The 19,623-nt window shown below is 41.3% G+C and overlaps 1 protein-coding gene across 4 annotated transcripts in view; it reads right to left on the bottom strand.

Moving 5' to 3' along the window:
* The window catches only part of VGLL4 (vestigial like family member 4), a 160,072-nt gene that overhangs the window by 135,799 nt on the left and 4,650 nt on the right, over positions 1-19,623 (bottom strand). For all 4 annotated transcript variants that reach the window (XM_047744579.1, XM_047744605.1, XM_047744589.1 and 1 more), the window contains one exon: positions 9,120-9,196. In XM_047744579.1, coding sequence (XP_047600535.1) covers positions 9,120-9,183 — 64 coding nt within the window. In that variant the 5' untranslated portion in view covers positions 9,184-9,196. Of the gene's footprint in view, positions 1-9,119; positions 9,197-19,623 lie in introns of those variants that run through there.

The following is a 19,623-nucleotide window of genomic DNA, read 5'->3' as shown; positions in this document are numbered from 1 at the left end:
TCCCCAGATTTCAAATGAAAAGATTTATTCATTTCTTTTACAAGGAATCAAGAGTTTGATCCAATAAAAAGGCAGTTACAATAAATCTAAAGCCACTAAAGATGTAACAGTTTGATCTAAGCTGATGCTATTTCCTTAAAAGTGTAAACTGAAACGTATTCCTTCTGCAAATTACATCCACATCCCATATCAAGTCAATAAGTATTTTGTAAGCCTGAAACATAAATCTTAAAGAAAGCGAAACAAGGTGAAGCAAAGATGTGGCCTCCATCTTTTAAAAGAAAATCTGAATGCAAAGAAAAAATACACGCATATCCAAATTAGCTTCCATATTAAACTAATGAGAGATACTGGGAGGTGGTTCAATGTTTTCAGCTCTTAAAGAATTGTTATAGTAATTCACAACTACAGTGAGAGGAGGGAGAGAAGCTGATGCAGATTGCTTTTTTTTTTTAAATCTACTATTATTTTAGGTTATGTTAATAGAAGTATTGAAACTAGACCACAAAGCACATACTAGAGTGACACTTAACAGGTCCGATCTTGGCAAGGAAATGATTGTTTAGCTAACATGGCATTTTAAAAAATCTACACATTTTACATAAAAATCCAGGATTCAGTTTGTCTTTAAGAATCAGAAAATTTGGCAAATCTGGCCCCATATTCCCATGTAAAAGGAGTCACAGGGAGCCCATGCGCGCTGGTAAATGTTAACTGGCTCTGCTGAGAGGAAAGACCAAAGAAGCCTATATGCCCATGGAGGCTGACTGCAAGTTCCCAGCATGATGTCCTGAGCTGAGACAGCCACCTCCCCATGAGCTGGCTCTGACAAGAGAATGACTGGAGCTGAGTTGTGGCTGCCTCCTGAAAAGGGGCAAAGAGCCCTGTGTTCTCCAGGATTCCCCTGCTCCCTACAGTCTGACGCGTGGCCACTTCCCGCCCTAGGCACCAGTCTGCCCTCCCACTTCCTTTGTCCCTCCGTCCCAAAGAACTCCAGACCAAAGCTGGTGGCAGTACCGGGGACACTATCCCCAGACCACACACAAAAATCATTGTTTACTCTGAATGTACCTATTACAGGAGGGTCATGAAGGAGCCAGAGGTGGCAAAGGAGATAGTGACTCCCAACGGTGAGTTCAGAGGCCTATGCAACAGAGAAGGGTTGCAGGTGCTGCGGATGATCCTGCTTGGGGGGGAGGTAGTGATTCTCGAGAGGCAGGGAGGGAAAAGAGGGAGCATGCTGGGACACTGAAGAAGATGGGTATCATATGAAAAATATAAGTACTTCATCCAAGGATTCTTGACTCTGACATTTTAAACTGAATTCCAAAAGACATTAAAGTAGCTCATTACATTTTTATGTGTATTAAAGGAAAGCATGGATTTCTAAAGACTGAGAAATATTGGTTTAAAGGAAACATAATAAATCACCCTCAAGTGGCTGAAGAGCTATTCGGGAGAAGAATCTATTTCGAACATCCATTATGCTAATTAACGAGCCATTATTTTCACCAGTGGAGATCCATTTCTAACATTTATTATGCTAATTTGAGCTGATATAAAAGTACAAAAATAGCAGAGACATTTGTAATAGCTGTCTCTGGAGGGGAGCCCTTCTGATTATATGCCAGGTGCTTATCCTGAGAGGCAAACTTTGATTAAAGCAGCTGACCACACCTAGAGTGTCTTAAGTTAGCACAGAAATACTCTCCCACCTTACGCTTCATGGACCTTCTAAAAGTAAAATAAACTTCTGGGAGATGACATTTTCAATGCCATTGTTCACAAAAGGGGAAATAATTGAAAGCACAAAGCATATTATTAATGACTCCAACCTTTGGAAAGGGCAGTAAATACAGTCCTTAATTTCAAAAATCCAAAAGAGGCTTGGGAACACGGAGTCAGAGGAGGAGGCAAGCTCTCCCAAGACGCAGTGCCTCCCTCCCCTGGAATCTACTGCCCTCCTCAGGAACAGAGGACACGTCTTTGGCAATCACATGAAGGCATTGAGAGAAGGGACACACTTTTTTTTTTTAACACTTTAATCTTGATTTAGGCATCCAACTTTTTCAGGCTTAATTTTTTTTCTCTGACATCTCCCACCCAGCCTACTACAAAAGTTCCTGTTACAACCGTCAAATGAAAATGTTTCACCAACTATTAATTGCTATCAAGTGGAATACAGTACTCCTTTCAATTTGTACATTATTAATAGTAATAGTGATAATTATAATGAGTCATTTTTGCTAGTGTAAAATAAATTAATCCTTAGAGATGAGCCTTTCACTACAGTGGTTACTTTATTACCAACAGATGTTTATTAAATGCCAACCATATGTATGAAATGGTACAAGCTTGGAATACAAAGCAGTATGGAACAGGATCCTGGCCTTGAGTAAGTCTAGGATCTAACAGACTCACAGGACCTGAGGTCAGCCAGTGTGGCCACCCACCCCCCAACCAAGTCTCTCCTATAATGACTCTCAACAGTGGTTATCGCGTCTCGACTTGAACTACTTTGGCAATAAGGGATCTGTTCTTCTGGGAGGCCGCCCATCCCCATCAGAGCATCTTAACTGAGAGAGATTTATCAGAAAGGGCAGCTCCATAGAAAGAGTTCTGTGGCTGCCAGCATTTGAGCCACGGACACACACGGCAGGGTCCCTGCAGCTCCTGAATAACAAGCTACCACCCCTCCTCACATCTGGCTGATTGCAGCTACTTAATACTCAAGAAATGCTATTTCACTGGTTGGGAAACATCTTCCAAAGAAAAACCTCTTGGCTAACTTATTAGTGGAGGTGGGCTTTACAGAAGTTATATGTGTGTGTATGTATGTATGCATTCATGCATTTACTCAGCAACCCAGTCTTCAATGAGAAGGCAGACAGCAGAGAAATTACGGGCATGGGCTTCAGAGTCGCACTGCCTGAGTTCAAATCTCAGCACAGCCACTACCAGCTGTGGATCCTTATTTATTAGTATAACAAATTACTATAATTAGTATCCAAATCATTTAAACTCTATAAGCCTCAGTTCCCTTATCTATAAAATGGAACTAATCAGAATACCTACTTAATAGGGTTTTTGTGAGAACTAAATGAGGTAATACAGTGATTAAACTGAGGTCCATAGACAAAACTCAGAAGTCTGTGAGGAATTTTAACTTGTGTTGTTATTTTAATGAGAATCTTAAAAAATCTGACATAAGCAGGAACAAATGGCTCACTCAGTCAAGAGAGCATTTTCTCCAGGTAGTGAGTTTGAGCCCCATGTGGGCCACAGAGCTTACTTCCAAAAAGGAAAATCTGGGGGGGAAAAAAATCAGACATCTGCTGTACAACCAGGTACTGGCACATGATTCAGGGACTCTCTGCATTTCTTCCTGGCCTAATGAGAAAAGGATAGAAATAAGCCTAATATGAAATCCAAACAGGCACTAAAAGAAGGCCAACTTATGTTACCACCATCTGTACAATAGAGTATTTTAGAAGAATCTGCAAAGACCAACACGGGGAAGAACCTGTGTCAAAGGACACTTCTGCAGTACAGGCACCTGACACTGAAGAATCAAATCCAGCATGGAAGCAGGACCACACTGGAGAAACAGGCTTTAGTTGGAGCAGATTACTATTCACCATATCCCGGCTAACTTTTATGGCTGCATTTAAATTATAAATTCATATTCTGGTTAAAAGTTGCTAAAAAGCTATATGCATAAAGATTTTATGCCTAGTTTTATGCTTATATATATTCAAGTAACATTTTAATAAGGATAACCATATTGTGATTATGCAAGAGAACGTTCTCATGTGTAGGAAATACATAACTGAAGTACCTAGGAGTACAGAGGCATGATATCTCCTGCTCTCAAGTGTTTCAGGAAAAATAATCTGCATATATATGTATATATATATACATATTTATACAAATATATGCACATATATATGAGAGAGAGAACGATAGAGGAAATGGGACAAAATATAAACCACTGGTGCATTTGGTGGAAGAGCATATGATAGCCAAGGAATTTTAGAGCACCTCACACTTAGGAGGACCCAGCCCCTCCTTCTTCAAGATCCAGATCCAGAATTGCCCACAGTATCATGAGACCATTAACTCAGCTGGGAGAAGGGATCCAACAACAGAATCACCTGGTAAGGCATTTTCAGAATGCATACAAACACCCCTTCCTCCTCTCTTTGGAAATCACTGCCACAACAAGCCACTGTCATGAATGGAAATACACAGTATCCCTCTTGGGTGTTTTAAGCTATGAAGAATAAAAATCACTAATGCAGTGATCAAAGCCATCAAATTAGGCTACAGATGATCAGGTGGCTGTCCTCTCAATTAAGGTCTACTAGGCAATCTCAACACAGCCATGGTACAGCTAGGAGGACACTTCAGGGAACAAGATGGAACTAAATAAATTTAAGCAAAGGAGAATGACCATTTTCTTGAGCACCCCTCTAAAATTTGGGAACAACAGAGGCTGAAAGAGGGAGGAACTGCCTCTAATGGAATAGTCACGTTTGCTCACAAGTGGCGTGCCAAGTCCTCCAGTACTCTTGAAAGAGAATCTGATGATGTCACTCCTGTCTAGTCACCAATCTATTCCAGCATGTCTGAATACCAGAGTATTCAGACGTGCTCACGATATCTTCATGACCCATGTGTTAGTCAGGTCTTCCCAGTACATTAAGGGAGGAGCCAGCAGCAAGTTTATCCAACAAAGGAGATATAACTGAATCATGTTCTTTCAAGTGCAGGCCCCAATTCATCAGTGGATCCTAAAGTCTATTTAATGAGTCATGACCCCACTCTCCTTTAAATAAACTAAAATATAAAGAACAAAACAGGCATCTCACCATGCAAATCAGGGTAATCTTTGTTGCATGCAGCTTTTGTATCATTTATGTCAATATATCAATACAAGGGTCACAATGCTTTTGTACTGTGTGCATTGGCAAAAATGTTTGAAAACCACCCTAACAGATGCTGAGAGGAAAAACAGGAGACTAAGAGGAGAGGAAGAAAGAAACAAATCAGGAGCCCGCCCCGCTGAGCTTATCAAAGCAAAGTGATGGCAAAAGCACCCACAACCTGTGCACACCACAACCAGATACTTTATTGATGCAAAGGCTGGTCACAATCTCGCAGGAAGGAAATTTACCTGAGAAAACAGTAGGTGAGTGCAATTGATCATTATGTTATAATTAATCAGACAGGCTTCTTTCTTCCTTTTTAAGGCAAAATAGACCACAATCTATATACATGAAAATATCCCATGCATCTGGGGCATCAGACCCCCACCCCCACCCCAAATAAGAAAAGCTTGCAAGCCTGGCAGTGCTTTACTTCCTTAGAAGGATTATGGTAATTTATGATCAAACTTCACTGACCTTCCGCAAGAGAGGAGCTGGAGAATTTCTAGGTGCTGGCAGGTACGGCAACTCCTGCCAAGGCCAACTTCCTGTCCTGTTCTCTCCACATCAGCCACACCAACCTTATCCCACTTTTTCTGATCATAGACATGCTCATCAGAGCGGATTGAAAAGTGCTATCCCCTCCACCAAAATCCTCAAAACCAAAACCACACATTTCTTAAAATTATTTTAATCTAAGTGAAGAAGTCAGCAGACACAAGAACATCTTACCATCAGAATCTACCCCAACAAAATTACCAAAAATATTTTGTACACATTACAATAAAATGAAGTATTGTGTTAAAGACGCAACAAAGTGTTGTGCTCATAAACCTCAGTGTCTAAGTGTCCTGTCCTCAAATTTTGTTCAATTTTGACTGCTAAAAAACAGACCTAGCAAAAGGTTGGGGTGTTCCCAGCTCCAGCATTAATCACGACTGTAAGGAGAGATTCCTCCAGCACATGGAAAACGGGCAATCTCACATTGTATTTTCATAAGTACCTTCCAGGATTACCCTGGATGCTGATTAAATCAATGTCTCATGAGCAGTGGAATAATTATTTTAAGTAAATGTACTCCTTCTAGGCCATCCAGATAAATCACTATTGTGTTACTACAAAACCACCATTTCACTATTGACTTCAGCTCTACAGTGTACCATTGAGATATTTCTTTTATTCTCTGCTAGTAGACATAATGAAGCCTTAAGACTATCAGGTATTATAGACTCGAGTCCTAATAGCCACTGTTCTCTTCAAATGCTCAAACAATAACATCTTCAAAAATGCCTGAGTTTCTCGTTCTCTGTGAGCCAAAGAGAAGACAATCATTCAGGTCACCTACAGGAGTCGGGAAACTGATCTCAAGTAGTAGGACATTTTTCTGTTTGTAATAAGACACCCAAATCAGATTACCTACACTAGACTTTCTTAAAGTGTTGAGGAGAATGTTAAGTGTAACAGCAATTTATAACAAAAGCTAAAATAGAATTAATCTGGGGCAGAGAAAGCTGATTCAGGCTGAACAAGCCCAAGTAGGTCTTAAGAAATCTACTGGAAGACTCTGAACTTAATGCTCAACTTTGCCTATAAACTGCATAAGTTTTCACCATACTTCCATTACTAGATAACAAAAAATACAACAAATGCCTAGTTTTTGAACTCTGTGCTCTCATGGGTAGTGATCCACACACCACCACTGTAAAAAAAAGTTTCTAAAAATGTTGTCTACATGTTAATAATAATGATTACAGACATCTTTGGACTTTTTTCCTCTTCTTTAAATATAAAAAAGGGGGGTGCCTGGGTGGTTTAGTGGGTTAAGCCTTTGCCTTCAGCTCAGGTCATGATCTCAGGGTCCTGGGATGGAGCCCCTCATTGGGCTCTCTGCTCAGCAGGCAGCCTGCTTCCCCCTCTCTCTCTGCCTGCTTCTCTGCCTACTTGTGATCTCTCTCTCTGTCCAATAAATAAATAAAATCTTTTTAAAAATAAATAAATAAATATAAAAAAGGATCCTGAGAAACTGAAATTATTTCAGAGGGATTCCGGAATCATGACAGCCCATTCCTAAACCAATTGGAATCACGAGAGTCCAAAGAAGAATATTCCAGAATAAAGTCTACTCTGTGATCTTTCTGGCCTTGCATATGCATAGATCCTGACTCTGCAAATCACTAACTGCTGTGTTAAACACAGGAGGTAAGTAAGAATTCCTCTAGCCCTTGAAATTATCATTCTATTTTTATCACCAAGTATGCCCAGTCTCCCCCTACTATACATTTAACAGCTGCAAGAGTTAAGTTCATCAGCTCCATAAAGGCAGTGTCTGTCCAATCATTGCTCACTGAATTGGTCTCCAGCCTGAACACACTGCCCCTGAAGCTGGGTTCCAGGGCTGAACCTGAGAAAGTAGCACAAAAAAAGAAGAAACTTTTACTCTCTACCCCCAAGACACAAAGGGCTGTCCCGAGGTCATTACTTTTATTTTTTATTTGTATAAACACCATCTTGTTTTACTAATCCTAAGTAAACGTGGGCATTATAAAACAAATTTAAAATACTATCTTATAAAGTATAAAAACTTCTAAAGTAACTACCTTCATACTTAATGAAGCTTGTAACTAGCTATTCAAGTCAATAACATGTATTGCAATCTTAGAGGCTTAAAGGAGTTTTTGTGGGTTAGATAAAAGCCTACAACCTGAGCTACCTCTCCTTAGCTCAGGGTCCTTGGGAATGACACTTAACATCCCTGAGCTTCAATTTCCTTAGCAAAGGATAATTATACCACACCAAAGGGTAGTTTATATCCTCAGAACAATCAAAAGTTAAGTAAATGTAAATTATGTAAGAATTGAAAAGAAAAAAAAAAACCCTCTACTTGTTATCTCTTCCAATCACTAGTCTAAAGATAACCTTGCAAGAGTGTTGGTAGTAAGAGAGGGTGGGAGGATGCAGACACACTGATAAATACAGAGGCGAGAATAAATCCTACCAGAAGCCGACAAAGTGCCAAGAGAGCACAGAATGTGGCAGTCCCCATCAGGAGCTGAGAGCTAAGATAAGCACCATCCATACAATACCTCACTGAATCCTCACAAATACCTTCTAAAGCGTTGCCATTTCATGTTAGTAATGAGGAAACCAAGGCTCAGAAAACCAAAAGTCTTGGCCCATGAAAAGGCAGAGCTTACACTTTAAGGACAAGCACTTTCCAGCCTGCCAATTCATTAAGCACTAAGCTCGAAAGCAGTTCACCTTTAAGAATTTATAATGTATAAAAGCCCAACCTCAGATATTTCTTTTGTTATTAGCATTTTATTGTTTAGGAAAAGAACACAACTTTGTCCCCAGTCATTCTCACAAATATTGTTCAGGGAGCAATTTTAACACTGAACAAGAACGTTTAAAAACAAATAAACCGGGATGCCTGGGTGGCTCAGTGGGTAGCCTCTGCCTTCAGCTCAGGGCATGATCCCAGAGTCCTGGGATCAAGCCCCACATCGGGCTCTCTGCTCCACGGGGAGCCTGCTTCCTCCTCTCTCTCTCTCTCTCTCTCTGCCTGCCTCTCTGCCTACTTGTGATCTCTGTCAAATAGATAAATAAAATCTTTAAAAAAAAAAAAAAAAACAACCCACAAATATACCTTAGGGTGAGCAGGAAAACCACTTTAATGCATTGTGGTGTTATCTCATGGAGGACCATGTCATGTTCTCTTTCCTTTTCATCTGTCCTCCACCACATTAGTGAATTTTTCCCCAATATTTGCTCTTTCTCACCGATACAAATGGAATTTTCAAGACTGTTTTTCACTATATGCATTGCATATTCCTATGACAGGAATGATCTTGATTTTTTTCCACCTCTAATTCTCTCCTGGTCAATTAGTCTGTCAAGCAACATACATTTATCTAAACTTCCAGAAACACTTAAGGACTATCTCCACTCAAGAGCCAGGAAGCCAGAAAGGCCAAGAATTCCTTGAGTTAACCCTTAGAGCTCTAGCATCCAAAGATGACATTTATAAAACTTACATGTTCTAGCATTTGAAAATAAAATTGAGAGTACTAAGCTGTTATCCCTGAAGAAAACAACCAAAATGAACTGCATGGAGAAACACATGAGTCTATTATAATGCAGGAGACAAGAGGCCATAGGTAAAAAGCACTTTAAAACAGGTTTCTGACTTACGTTTTTCATCATCAGCGTGCACCAGAGATGCTGCCCTTGACAAAACATCCAATGGTGTCTCCATTCCTGGTTGAAGCCTAGAAGGAAAAAAAGAGAATAAAGAACTTAAAGAGACTTCAAAGGACTCATTTAGAATTGCGGTCGTTAACAATTAGAAGGATTCCCCCACCACATGCAAATCAAGGGTCAGAGGATGAAATTCTTCCCAATCTGAAGAAATTCAGTGGATTTGGTCCAGGCACAGCTAGAGCAAAGGGTTAAATTCCATTCTGTCTACTAAGCTCAACCTTGCTGATTCCAGGAAGCAGTTAGTTTTAGAGCTAAAAGAAGGGATATTGTGAATATTCATGCCCATGTTATTTGCGCTTATAAACCTTTATGCATGTGCATAATAACATGCCCATACAGACATACCTAGTAAAAAACAGCTTCAGAACAAAGGCTGCTCTATGAACGTAGTATTACTACCAGTCTGAGATTCTGTTGTGGTGATGTGTGTTGTTGGTTTACTAGTTTTAACAAAAATTACTAAGATTGAACAGTTCTGTTCATTCACCTCCTTAGCCGAGACTCTGCATGACCGTATCACTATATATTCGATGTATTCATGAAAGGTCTGTGAATTCCAATGCTAACTGGTACTTTCCATTACAATAGGAATCTTGGTTTTTAAATATCATGTTATGGGGGCACCTGGGTAGCTTGGTCGGTTGAGCATCCGACTCTTGTGTTTCAGCTTGGGTCATGATCTCAGTTGGGTTCCATGCTGGGTGTGGAGCCTACTTGGGATTCTCCCTCTCCCTCTGCCTCTCCCTCCAAAATAAATAAAATGCTTTAAAAAATAAATAAAATACCATACTTGTATGGTACTTCTTATCACCACAACCCATCACCAATTTACCTAGTGCTGTGGTTTTTTAAAGATTTTATTTATTTATTTGACAGAGATCACAAGTAGGCAGAGAGGCAGGCAGAGAGAGAGAGAGAGAGAGAGAGGAGGAAGCAGGCTCCCTGTGGAGCAGAGAGCCCGATGTGGGGCTTGATCCCAGGACTCTGGGATCATGCCCTGAGCTGAAGGCAGAGGCTTTAACCCACTGAGCCATCCAGGCGCCCCTAGTGCTGTTTTTTAATAAGCCTAGGTTTTACTTTAAATTTTGTTTTCTTAAATTACAGCATACATATAAAAGCAAAGACTGCAAAAGATTCAAAGATGGTGAAAAACCTAGAAAATCAGGCCACTTTGCCCAATTTTCCTTTTCTGGGTTATTTAAACAAGTACACATGCACACACACATGAACACACAAACACAGGCACACACAATTATTGGAAAAATAGGCACACCCTATTAGTGCAACTTAAGTACACCCTTTTAAAGGCACTGAGTACTGACTGTCTACGTGTCACTTGCAAGACATGGCAGATCAGCTTTCTTTGTTAATATATTTCAAGTCTCCAAAGAAACATTAAGTCTTGCCTGGCAATGCAACTTCATTTACACTTGGTCTTAGCCAAAAGGCTGAGAAGCGATGCAACTTCATTTAATAAACATTAACTATCTACAAGGTGCTAAGGCAGGAAAATAATAAAAGGCCAGTGGTTATTTTCAAAGAGTTTCCAATCTGTACAACAGACAGGCCTACAAGAATCTAGTTTAAGTATTTTCCAAAGTGTTTTGCACTATATGTTCGTATTTTATAAGAAAAAAAATCTTTAGCAGTTTGGGAAATGCTGAAGTAAACCAAAGCTGCTTATTTTCCTTCCTGTGCTTCAAATATGTTGCTATGCCTTCCTTCTGCGTGAGGCATAGTAAGTGGGGATAGGAGCTCTGTACATATGAAATCCCTCGGGTGCCTGGCTGGCTTAGTCAGTAGAGCGTGTCACTCTCAACCTCAGGGTCTCAACACAGGCATGGAGAGAAAGGAAAGGAAAGGGGAAGGGAAAAAAAAGGAGAGGGGAAAGAAAAGGAAAGAGGCAAGGAAAGGAAAGAGGCAAGGAAAGGAAAGGAAAAGGAAAGAAAAGAAAAAAGAAATCTCTTAAATTGCACCATCCTTTTTTTTTTTTTAATTTTTACTAACATATAATGTATTATTTGCCCCAGGGGTACAGGTCTGTGAATCATCATTCTTAAACAATTCGCAGCACTCACCATAGCACATACACTTCCCAATGTCCATAACCCAACCATCCTATCCCTACCACCACCCCCCAGCAACCCTCAGTTTGTTTTGTGAAATTAAGAGTCTCTTATGGTTTGTCTCCCTCCCGATTCCATCTTGTTTCATTTTTTCCTTTCCTACCCCCTACAACCCCTCGTCCTGCCTCTCAAATTCCTCATATCAGGGAAATCATATAGTAACTGTCTTTCTCTGATAGACTTATTTCGCTCAGCACAACACCCTCTAGTTCCAACCACATTGTTGCAAATGGCAAGATTTCATTTCTTTTGATGGCTCAAATTGCACCATTCTTTTAACTTAAAACATCTACTGGGAACACTTGGGAAAATAATGGATTAAGGGAAGACATGCTAAGTACCAAAACAGTGGTATAAATAGCCCTATAGAAATAAGGAAATAAAGATGAAAAAAAAATACAAACGAATTCTGAAAGACTTTGTGAGGAAAACAGAACCAACAGCCTCTAAAGTATGGATATATAAGTTCTTCCAAAGAACAAAAGAAGAATCTATTCAGGAACAAGTTGCCCTGATTGGCTAGGAAAAAAAAAAAAAAGTAAACCAAGGACAGGAAGTAAGAGACAGGGATGGGAGTTTTGACTGGGGCCGCACTGTGGACAGAATGAGACTTGGGTTTGATCCTGTGTGTGTTAAGGAGCCACTGAAATCTCTGAGCAGAGAACTAGCTTGGTCATCGACGTGTTCTATGAAAATTATCCTGGTAGCACCACGTAGTCCCATTCTATGGAATGGGAAGCCAAAGGCAAGGTAAACAATTGGAAAGATACAGCTCTGCAGCATTACAGGAGCTGTGGGGACAGGAGAACACCGGAGACAAACTGACAGGTCTGGAAATAGGAGCAAAGACAAATACTGGAGAGTCGCTCCAATGTGAAACCTAGAAAACAAACTCAGAGCCAGAAAACAGTTTGGAGGTTGCAGGGGGAGGGGGAAGGGGATAGGTGAAGGGGGTTGGAAAATAAATAAATTGCAATACCAGAAATGGGGTAGTGGGGGGCAGGGGAAGATGTAAGTGGAAAGTCAAAGCAGGCTGTCAGGGAGGCAGCAATGTCATCAACCACAGTTCATGTCTTTTTTTTTTTTTCCAGAGACAAGGGAACATGAGTAAAATCAGAAGGAAAAAAAAAATGACATTCACATTCCTAATCTTCTTGGTAAAATAGAAAAGATCATCTCTTGAGAGTAAGGCCTTTTGAACTTGTTCAAAGGTAGAGAAAGCAAAGAAAGGTTTGAACAGAAGGACAGGAAAAGGTTTGCTCAACTCTCAAGAACTCAGTTATATTCTCTTCATCTAAGTCAGTTTCCTATTCAGGCAAGAATTGGGCTTAAAGTCTTTTATTCTGATTAAGTTAATGCTGATAAACATTCTACTCCATAATACAGTATTTAGACTCAAATTCCTTAATTTCCCGGTGAAGTTGAAGGACAAAGCTTTTGAAGGACATACCCGTCCCAATCACACAGTCTTAACTCTCCTCTCACCTGGTGAAAATTCTAACCTCAAACAGATATATGTTAACATATCCCTTAAGTTACGAAAATTATACACATAAGTGTTACACACAGAAGCAAAATACCAAAACATAAAAACATCAAATAACACAAAGAAGTAGATGCAGAATTCTAGCATCATAGGACATTACATATTTAAATTTACTCAGATACCATGAAATCCAAACCTCCAAGCAACTTAACGTTCAAAGCAGGCAGGTAAGAGGTTAGGTGTTTAAGGTTCACCTACAAGGCACCTGCCATCTGCTAGAGCCTTATTTAATGAAAAAAAAAAAAACAAAAAAAAACACAATTTTTATTACGCAATTATCCTGAGTTCAGGGAAGTACTCAGGAGAAGTAAAAGAGAAACAGAAGATACAATCTCTGCTTTCAAAGAGTTATGATCTTATTGGCGAACCTAAAGTATAAGGAATAGGTTAACAGACAAATTTTTTTAAAGGAATGGGGTAACGAACAGACAAATTTAAAAGAGCATAATAAAAGACAAGATATAGTTTAAAACCAGAGTGTGTATTGTGTGATAAAAGAGAGATCAGTGTCAGCTGAAGTGTATACCTTGTGAACATTTACTCTTTACTTCGAGCAGACACGTGTGTGCTTCAAAAAGCCACTTCAAAGATCTTCCTTCCCTAGTTTCTCTCCCTCAGGCTGTCATGCTCCTCCCTGACCTCGCTTACTCACCTGGCTCGCAGTGTCCGAGTATCTCCTGGGTGCAAGGACCCTGTCTTATCCTTACATGTACAGTCATGTTGGATCAAAAGCCTGAGGAGTGGTGCAGAGACAGGAATGAAAACCCAAGACAGGGAAACTGAGACCATTCTGGTCAGAACAGAGAGTCCTGGTTAAGAGCAGGAGAAGCTAAGTGTGGGTGAGCACAATGTGGGTGCATGTAGGAACAAGCCAAAGGCTAGCTGGACGGGTTTACACTGAACATAGTAGGCAAGAGGCAGCTACTATTTAGTCTCTGAGCAGGCTGGTGATCTGATATTAATGAGATTCTTGTTCAGCAGTTCTGGAGAAGATGGTTTGACATGACAGAGTGAAGTGAGAGGTCACTAGAAGCAGATCAGTCAGGAGGCTTCTATAGGAACCAGGTGTGAGAGAAGGACAATAGGGGCTGGTTCAATATACACAGGTGGGAGATGAAGGCCAGCAACTATCCAGCCACAAAAGACCTAAGCAAATACAGGTGGAAGAAAACAGTAATAAAAAAAATTTTTTTAAACCTTATGAAAAATTAAAAAAAAAAAAACTTATGGGTTTTACAGCTCTACAATATTCACAACGCAGAAAAAAAAAAAACATGTTAGTAAAGTTGTGGGAGTTGGAGGGAGACAATGGTTACTGTGTTTGATGGAGGTCACACCACACCGAGAGACAAGTTAGCATAGTGGTTATTTAAGAGGATGATCTTTAGGGGCGCCTGGGTGGCTCAGTGGGTTGAGCCGCTGCCTTCGGCTCAGGTGGTGGTCTCGGGGTCCTGGGATAGAGCCCCGAGTCGGGCTCTCTGCTCAGCAGGGAGCCTGCTTCCTCCTTTCTCTCTGCCTGCCTCTCTGCCTGGTTATGATCTCTCTCTGTCAAATAAATAAATAAAATCTTTAAAAAAAAAAAAAAAAAAGAGGATGATCTTTAGACACCAAACCATCTGAGTTTGAACTGGGCTCAGCCACTTCCTATCTGCGTGTCCCTGGAAAATGACTTTACCTCTGTGAGTCTGTTTCCTCGTCTGTAAAATGGGAATATGAATTCCTATTACCTCCCTCACAGGGTGTTATGAGAAGTGGATGGGCTTTATATGTATTAAAATAATCTTTGTCAAATTTTTGCAAACATATTAAATAAACTGCAAATGATGATGGTAAATGTTTTGAAAAAGGGTGCTGACCACCACTTTACACGGCAACGTCTCTGAGATGAAGGAAAGTTGAGACCTCAAGGAGAGGAATTAGTCTTGCAAAGGGAGGCAGGCGAGAAGGAGACAAAGAGCATTTGCAAAACACCCAAGACAAACCCAAGCTGGGCTTGGAGATGTGGAGGGAATGACCTCAGTTCAGGGAACACAGGAGAGAGGCCAGAAGGTGGGGCAAAGTAGTGACTAGTATGACAAACCGAGACTTTATTCTCAGTGCAAGGCTGAATGGTCTTACACAGGGGAGAGAGAAGCCTGGTTTACTATACATCCTTTATGAACCGTAAATCATCTACTACCTTTTGCCAAAGATTACGCAGCATCCAGAAAATAAAGCCAGGTATATCCCAGTAGCACGTTCTCCTTTCCGTGATGGTTTCCACTTTATAGTATCATGGTAACCAAAAATGCAATCACTTGAAATGCTCACACCTGAAACATAACATCATTCAAGTGAAAAGAAAGTGGTTTTGGAAAAAGACATCATGTGCACCTGCGAAGCTGTTCTACCCTATTGCAACTCATTTCCAATCTATCCATTTACCTTTCCTGGGGATGGCTGACAAATATGACCATAAGTCATCATGAACAGAGCATACATTTTGTTTCATTTTGCAAGCAATGGTCTGTATTTTCTCTGCCAGCCCATATGCTCTACTTCGAGCTCCCTTATTGCCAAAACTAATAAAAAGCTTAAGGTGGAGAATAGAGAATAACAGATCAGTTCTAAAGCTACTGAAATGTAGGACATTCAGTGCTAATGAAAAGCTCAGCTATAAATCTGAATGCCATTATTTTGGACTTCCACAAAGAACTGTCCCTTTTTGATCAACAAGAGGACAAAAGCACCTATCTTGGAAATAGAATCACAGGGTGTATTCGATTTTTTTTTTTCCAGGCAAGAGAACAGAATTTCAAGATATGTTACAGAAATGTTCTAAGGAGATTTCCCAGGTGAAAGCTACAGCACCAGGCCTGCCTCACTCCGTGGCTCTGCCAGGAATGGTGGCCTGGCTACGTATTAATTTGGGGAAGACTAGGAGAACACGGAGCAACCACCCTAGCAAGGGCGGGAAACCAGTGGGGGTGGGGAGAAGCACATTCAAACCTCCTGATGTTCCTGCCACACTGTCACTTGGCCAAAAAACACAAACAGGAAGACATCACTATCCTGAGATACTGATGACACCTCCAGCTTCCAGATGCACGCTAGTCAGGATCTCTAACTCCTATTGGTCCTGCTCCATCCCTCTATCCCCTGTAATCAGGGCCACTTCCTGGGATAATCTAAACCAGCCTCAGCTAATAAAGCACAACTGGAGGGCAAGCTTAGGAGTATGAACCCTCACACCATAGCAGGGGGTTATGGCCCTTTTGGCCATCAAGAATTTAGAGGCTTTCATTGTGTATCTCCTATTTCTATTAAAACTATATCCAAAACAAAACAAACTATACACAGACCTTACAGAAGTAACTTACACCAAATACATATCACACTGTGGTCAATTTGGCCAGCTGTCCATCTCAGTGAGAAGGACAACTGAAATAAAATTTAAGACCAAATCATCACCAGGTTCCGGCAGCCACATGGAAGCATGACTTTGGGCACATCATACAGACGAGCATGACCCTCCTCACTGTTTTCTTCTCCATAGTGTGTCCAGCTGATGCCCCACTAACATCTTGCAACACACATTCTTCCCATTAACACCCAATTCTCAACCATTCCTCTATGTTCTTGCTGAAAATATCTCATTTGTGCGATCCTTTTTTTCTTTTCACACTTTACCATCTGTTAAATCAATGGAGCCAGGACTTGAGCCCTATTTTAACACTTTCACTTGTTCGGTCAATAACCACTGCTTTGTTCTAGGCTTTGCTCTACAAGCCTAAGCCTGATTGTATGGGCCAGCCATTCAAGCTCTCCAGGCCCAAGGTCCCTCACCTAAAGAAGCTGGCAATAACGTTGCTCACTTTCTAAGTCACAAACTTGTCCTGTGGACTAAATGATACAACGGAACTCCGGCCACCACCTAAGGCTGTAGAGCACATGCTTTTCCAAAACACACTCACGAAAAATTACTTCACTGGATTCTCACCGTAAGTTGGCCAAAGAGGATTATTACTATTCTTCTGCAGATGAAAAACCCAAGTGCCAAGAGCGTAAGTGACTTCCTGAAGAAACTAAGACTAGAATCCAAGTCCCCTGACTCACCATCCGTGCTATTTTTACTATACTTAAGCTGATTTTCATAAAGACTTCTGGAGAAAAGCAGTTATTTATTTTTAGTTTTATTAAGCTATACCTCCCTTTCCAAAAAGAAACCCCTTCCATCATCAACCAAGGCAAGACTTCCAGTCTGTGTTCTTTCCCCTATACCTTGAGATACATCAGCCAATAACTTCATAGTTTCTAAAGCGGGCAATGGGAAACCACCCCGCCCCTTACAAATGAGAAAACGGCGTATTTTACTTTCTTTGAGGAGGGACAGGCATGGAGTCCCAGGAATGGTAAGCAAGCCAGGTGGAAAAATGCTCGCAGTCAGCGGGTTCTGAGAGTGGAACTAGTGACCCTGGCCACCACCCACTCCACAGCTACAGAGCAATTAAAGGGAAGCCCTCAAGGCTTCAGGCTCTGCAAACAATTTCAGTATTAGGAAGGACGGTTTCCACTTAGTCACGCTCAAGAGAACCTGCTGTTGAGCTCCCAAGGATCAACAGACTGTTAGGGAGCAGTGAATGGTATTTTCAAATCTGCTCCTTATTTGTATTTCTCACAACTGTAAATTGTACACCACACTACTAAAGAGAGGCCAACCCTTACTCAAAACACTCTTCCAAGAGTCATACTGTCGGGATGCCTGGGTGGCTCAGTAGGTCTGCAGCTGCCTGCAACTTAGGTCATGATCCCAGGGTCCTAGGATAGGGCCCTGGGTTGAGCTCCTTGCTCAGCGGGGAGCCTGCTTCTCCCTCTTCCTGCAGCGCCCCCTGTTCAGGCACACGCACTCTGACAAATAAATAAACCTTTAAAAAAAAAGTCATACTGCCAAAGAAAGAGCATGAACATACGGATCCTCTGCCAGGCCTGTGTTCCTCGCCTGGGCATAGGGCTGTTATGTGTAACTGACCCCTACTGCCTCATGTACAGCACCCCACCAAGTACCGTGTCAGGGCCTGGCCAGCTTCCACTTACACCCGGTTCCTCACTTCTACTCATAGCCACTCCTGAAAATCTATTCCAAGGCCAAGTGTATTAAATCTGAACAATATGCCTAAACGTTCTATGTTTATTTCCAGAGAATTGAAAATACGTTATGTATAAAATCCCTAGTTGGGCTTTTAGATGCTTACCAATCTCAAACAGAAGCCCCAGAATAAGAGTCAGCTGATGGCAGTCTTCCATCCTAGAAAACTAATAAAACCTGGCAAGCTGGGACAGTCTTATACCCTTTCCGTAATGATATAAGGCCCCTCCTACAAAAGCTCTGCAGGAGGCAGTCTACAGGTTGGGCAGCCGTCCATCTCTGGTCCTCCAAAGTGGGATTCGTTAGATGATGAAACAAGGTAAGCTCAGGTGCCTGCCATCAACTCGGCTCTTCCTATTCCTGGTCTCCACCTCCCATCGTCTCAATGGAGACTGAGATCCCAGACAGCGGGGACTGAGTAAAGGGTACCACTCTGGATGGAAACTCCTGAACCAATGCTCAACTCAACCACTTCAGGTTTTCCGATGCTAAAATGGCCCAAGGCTTGGCCCTATGGACCCCCCTGACCGCCCCTCCCGGGGATATGATATTTGGTCGTCTTGATGACCCTGGCAACAGGAGCTGTTGTGCAGAAACTAAATCCTCGGAGCCTGTAATACAGCTTGGTATCGGTGTCAGCTCTACACCTGCACAGACAGTACGAAAGCTAACTCATGTGCCAGTTGAGAGTCATGTATATAACAAGCCCAATGTTGCAAAACTAAACTTAGGTTACAGCATATCTCCTGACCTTTTATGTGAGACTGCCTGGTGCTGGTAAAAAAAATCCTCATTGCTGGCTGAAGTCTACTCATCTCCCCCCAAAGGATCCCCCAGGAACCGTACGGGCCCGCATTAACATGTGTCTAAGTAAAAGAAAATAAAATTCAAGTCTGGACTTTCTGAGCAGACTACCGATTCCCACCATTTCTGGACACTGTTGTCAGATTAAAATGAAGTATCCTTGGGGTGCCTGGGTGGCTCATATGCTGGCCTACAGCACAGCATATGAAATAAAGGAAACTGGCTGGTATTTTTAGTTTACTCTGGATATGCCTGTTCCAGCCATTTCTTTTATTTGGAAACTTAGAATTTCCTATTCACAAGTCCTAAGGTGCCCCCTTCCTCTCAGGGACCTGTTCTGGGGTTTCTTTTTGTTTGTTTGTTTTTTTAGTGGAGCCCAACATGGGGCCCAAACTCACAACTCTGAGATCAAGACCTAAGCTAAGATCAAGAGTTAGATCTTCAACACACTGAGCCACCCAGGCATCCTTCTCAGGGACCTTTTACCCCCAAGAATGAAAGACATGAATTTGCATCAAAGTCTAAGGTGGCATACTTCCAATAATATCTAAGTCTAACTGTCCACTGCTCCAAAATCTCAACTCAGCCTATTAAAGCCTAGATAAAACCTTCTAATCCATGACACATTACACCATTAGGAAGCACTCTAGTTATCAGCATCAGTATATATGCTCAATTCTCATCATTCACGCAGCCATGCTCTCTAAAGTCTCCAAGAATGCTGAGTTACTGAACATTGAGCCACTGCTCCTAAGAGAAGCACATGGTTAGGTTCCTTTGAGCCACTGGTTACATTTTTGTCAACTGATCAACAAATAATCTTGTTTTTAGGTG

Source organism: Lutra lutra, chromosome 1 (genome assembly GCF_902655055.1).
Source record: "Lutra lutra chromosome 1, mLutLut1.2, whole genome shotgun sequence".
Taxonomy (NCBI): domain Eukaryota; kingdom Metazoa; phylum Chordata; class Mammalia; order Carnivora; family Mustelidae; genus Lutra; species Lutra lutra.
This window is presented reverse-complemented; position numbering and strand designations above follow the sequence as displayed.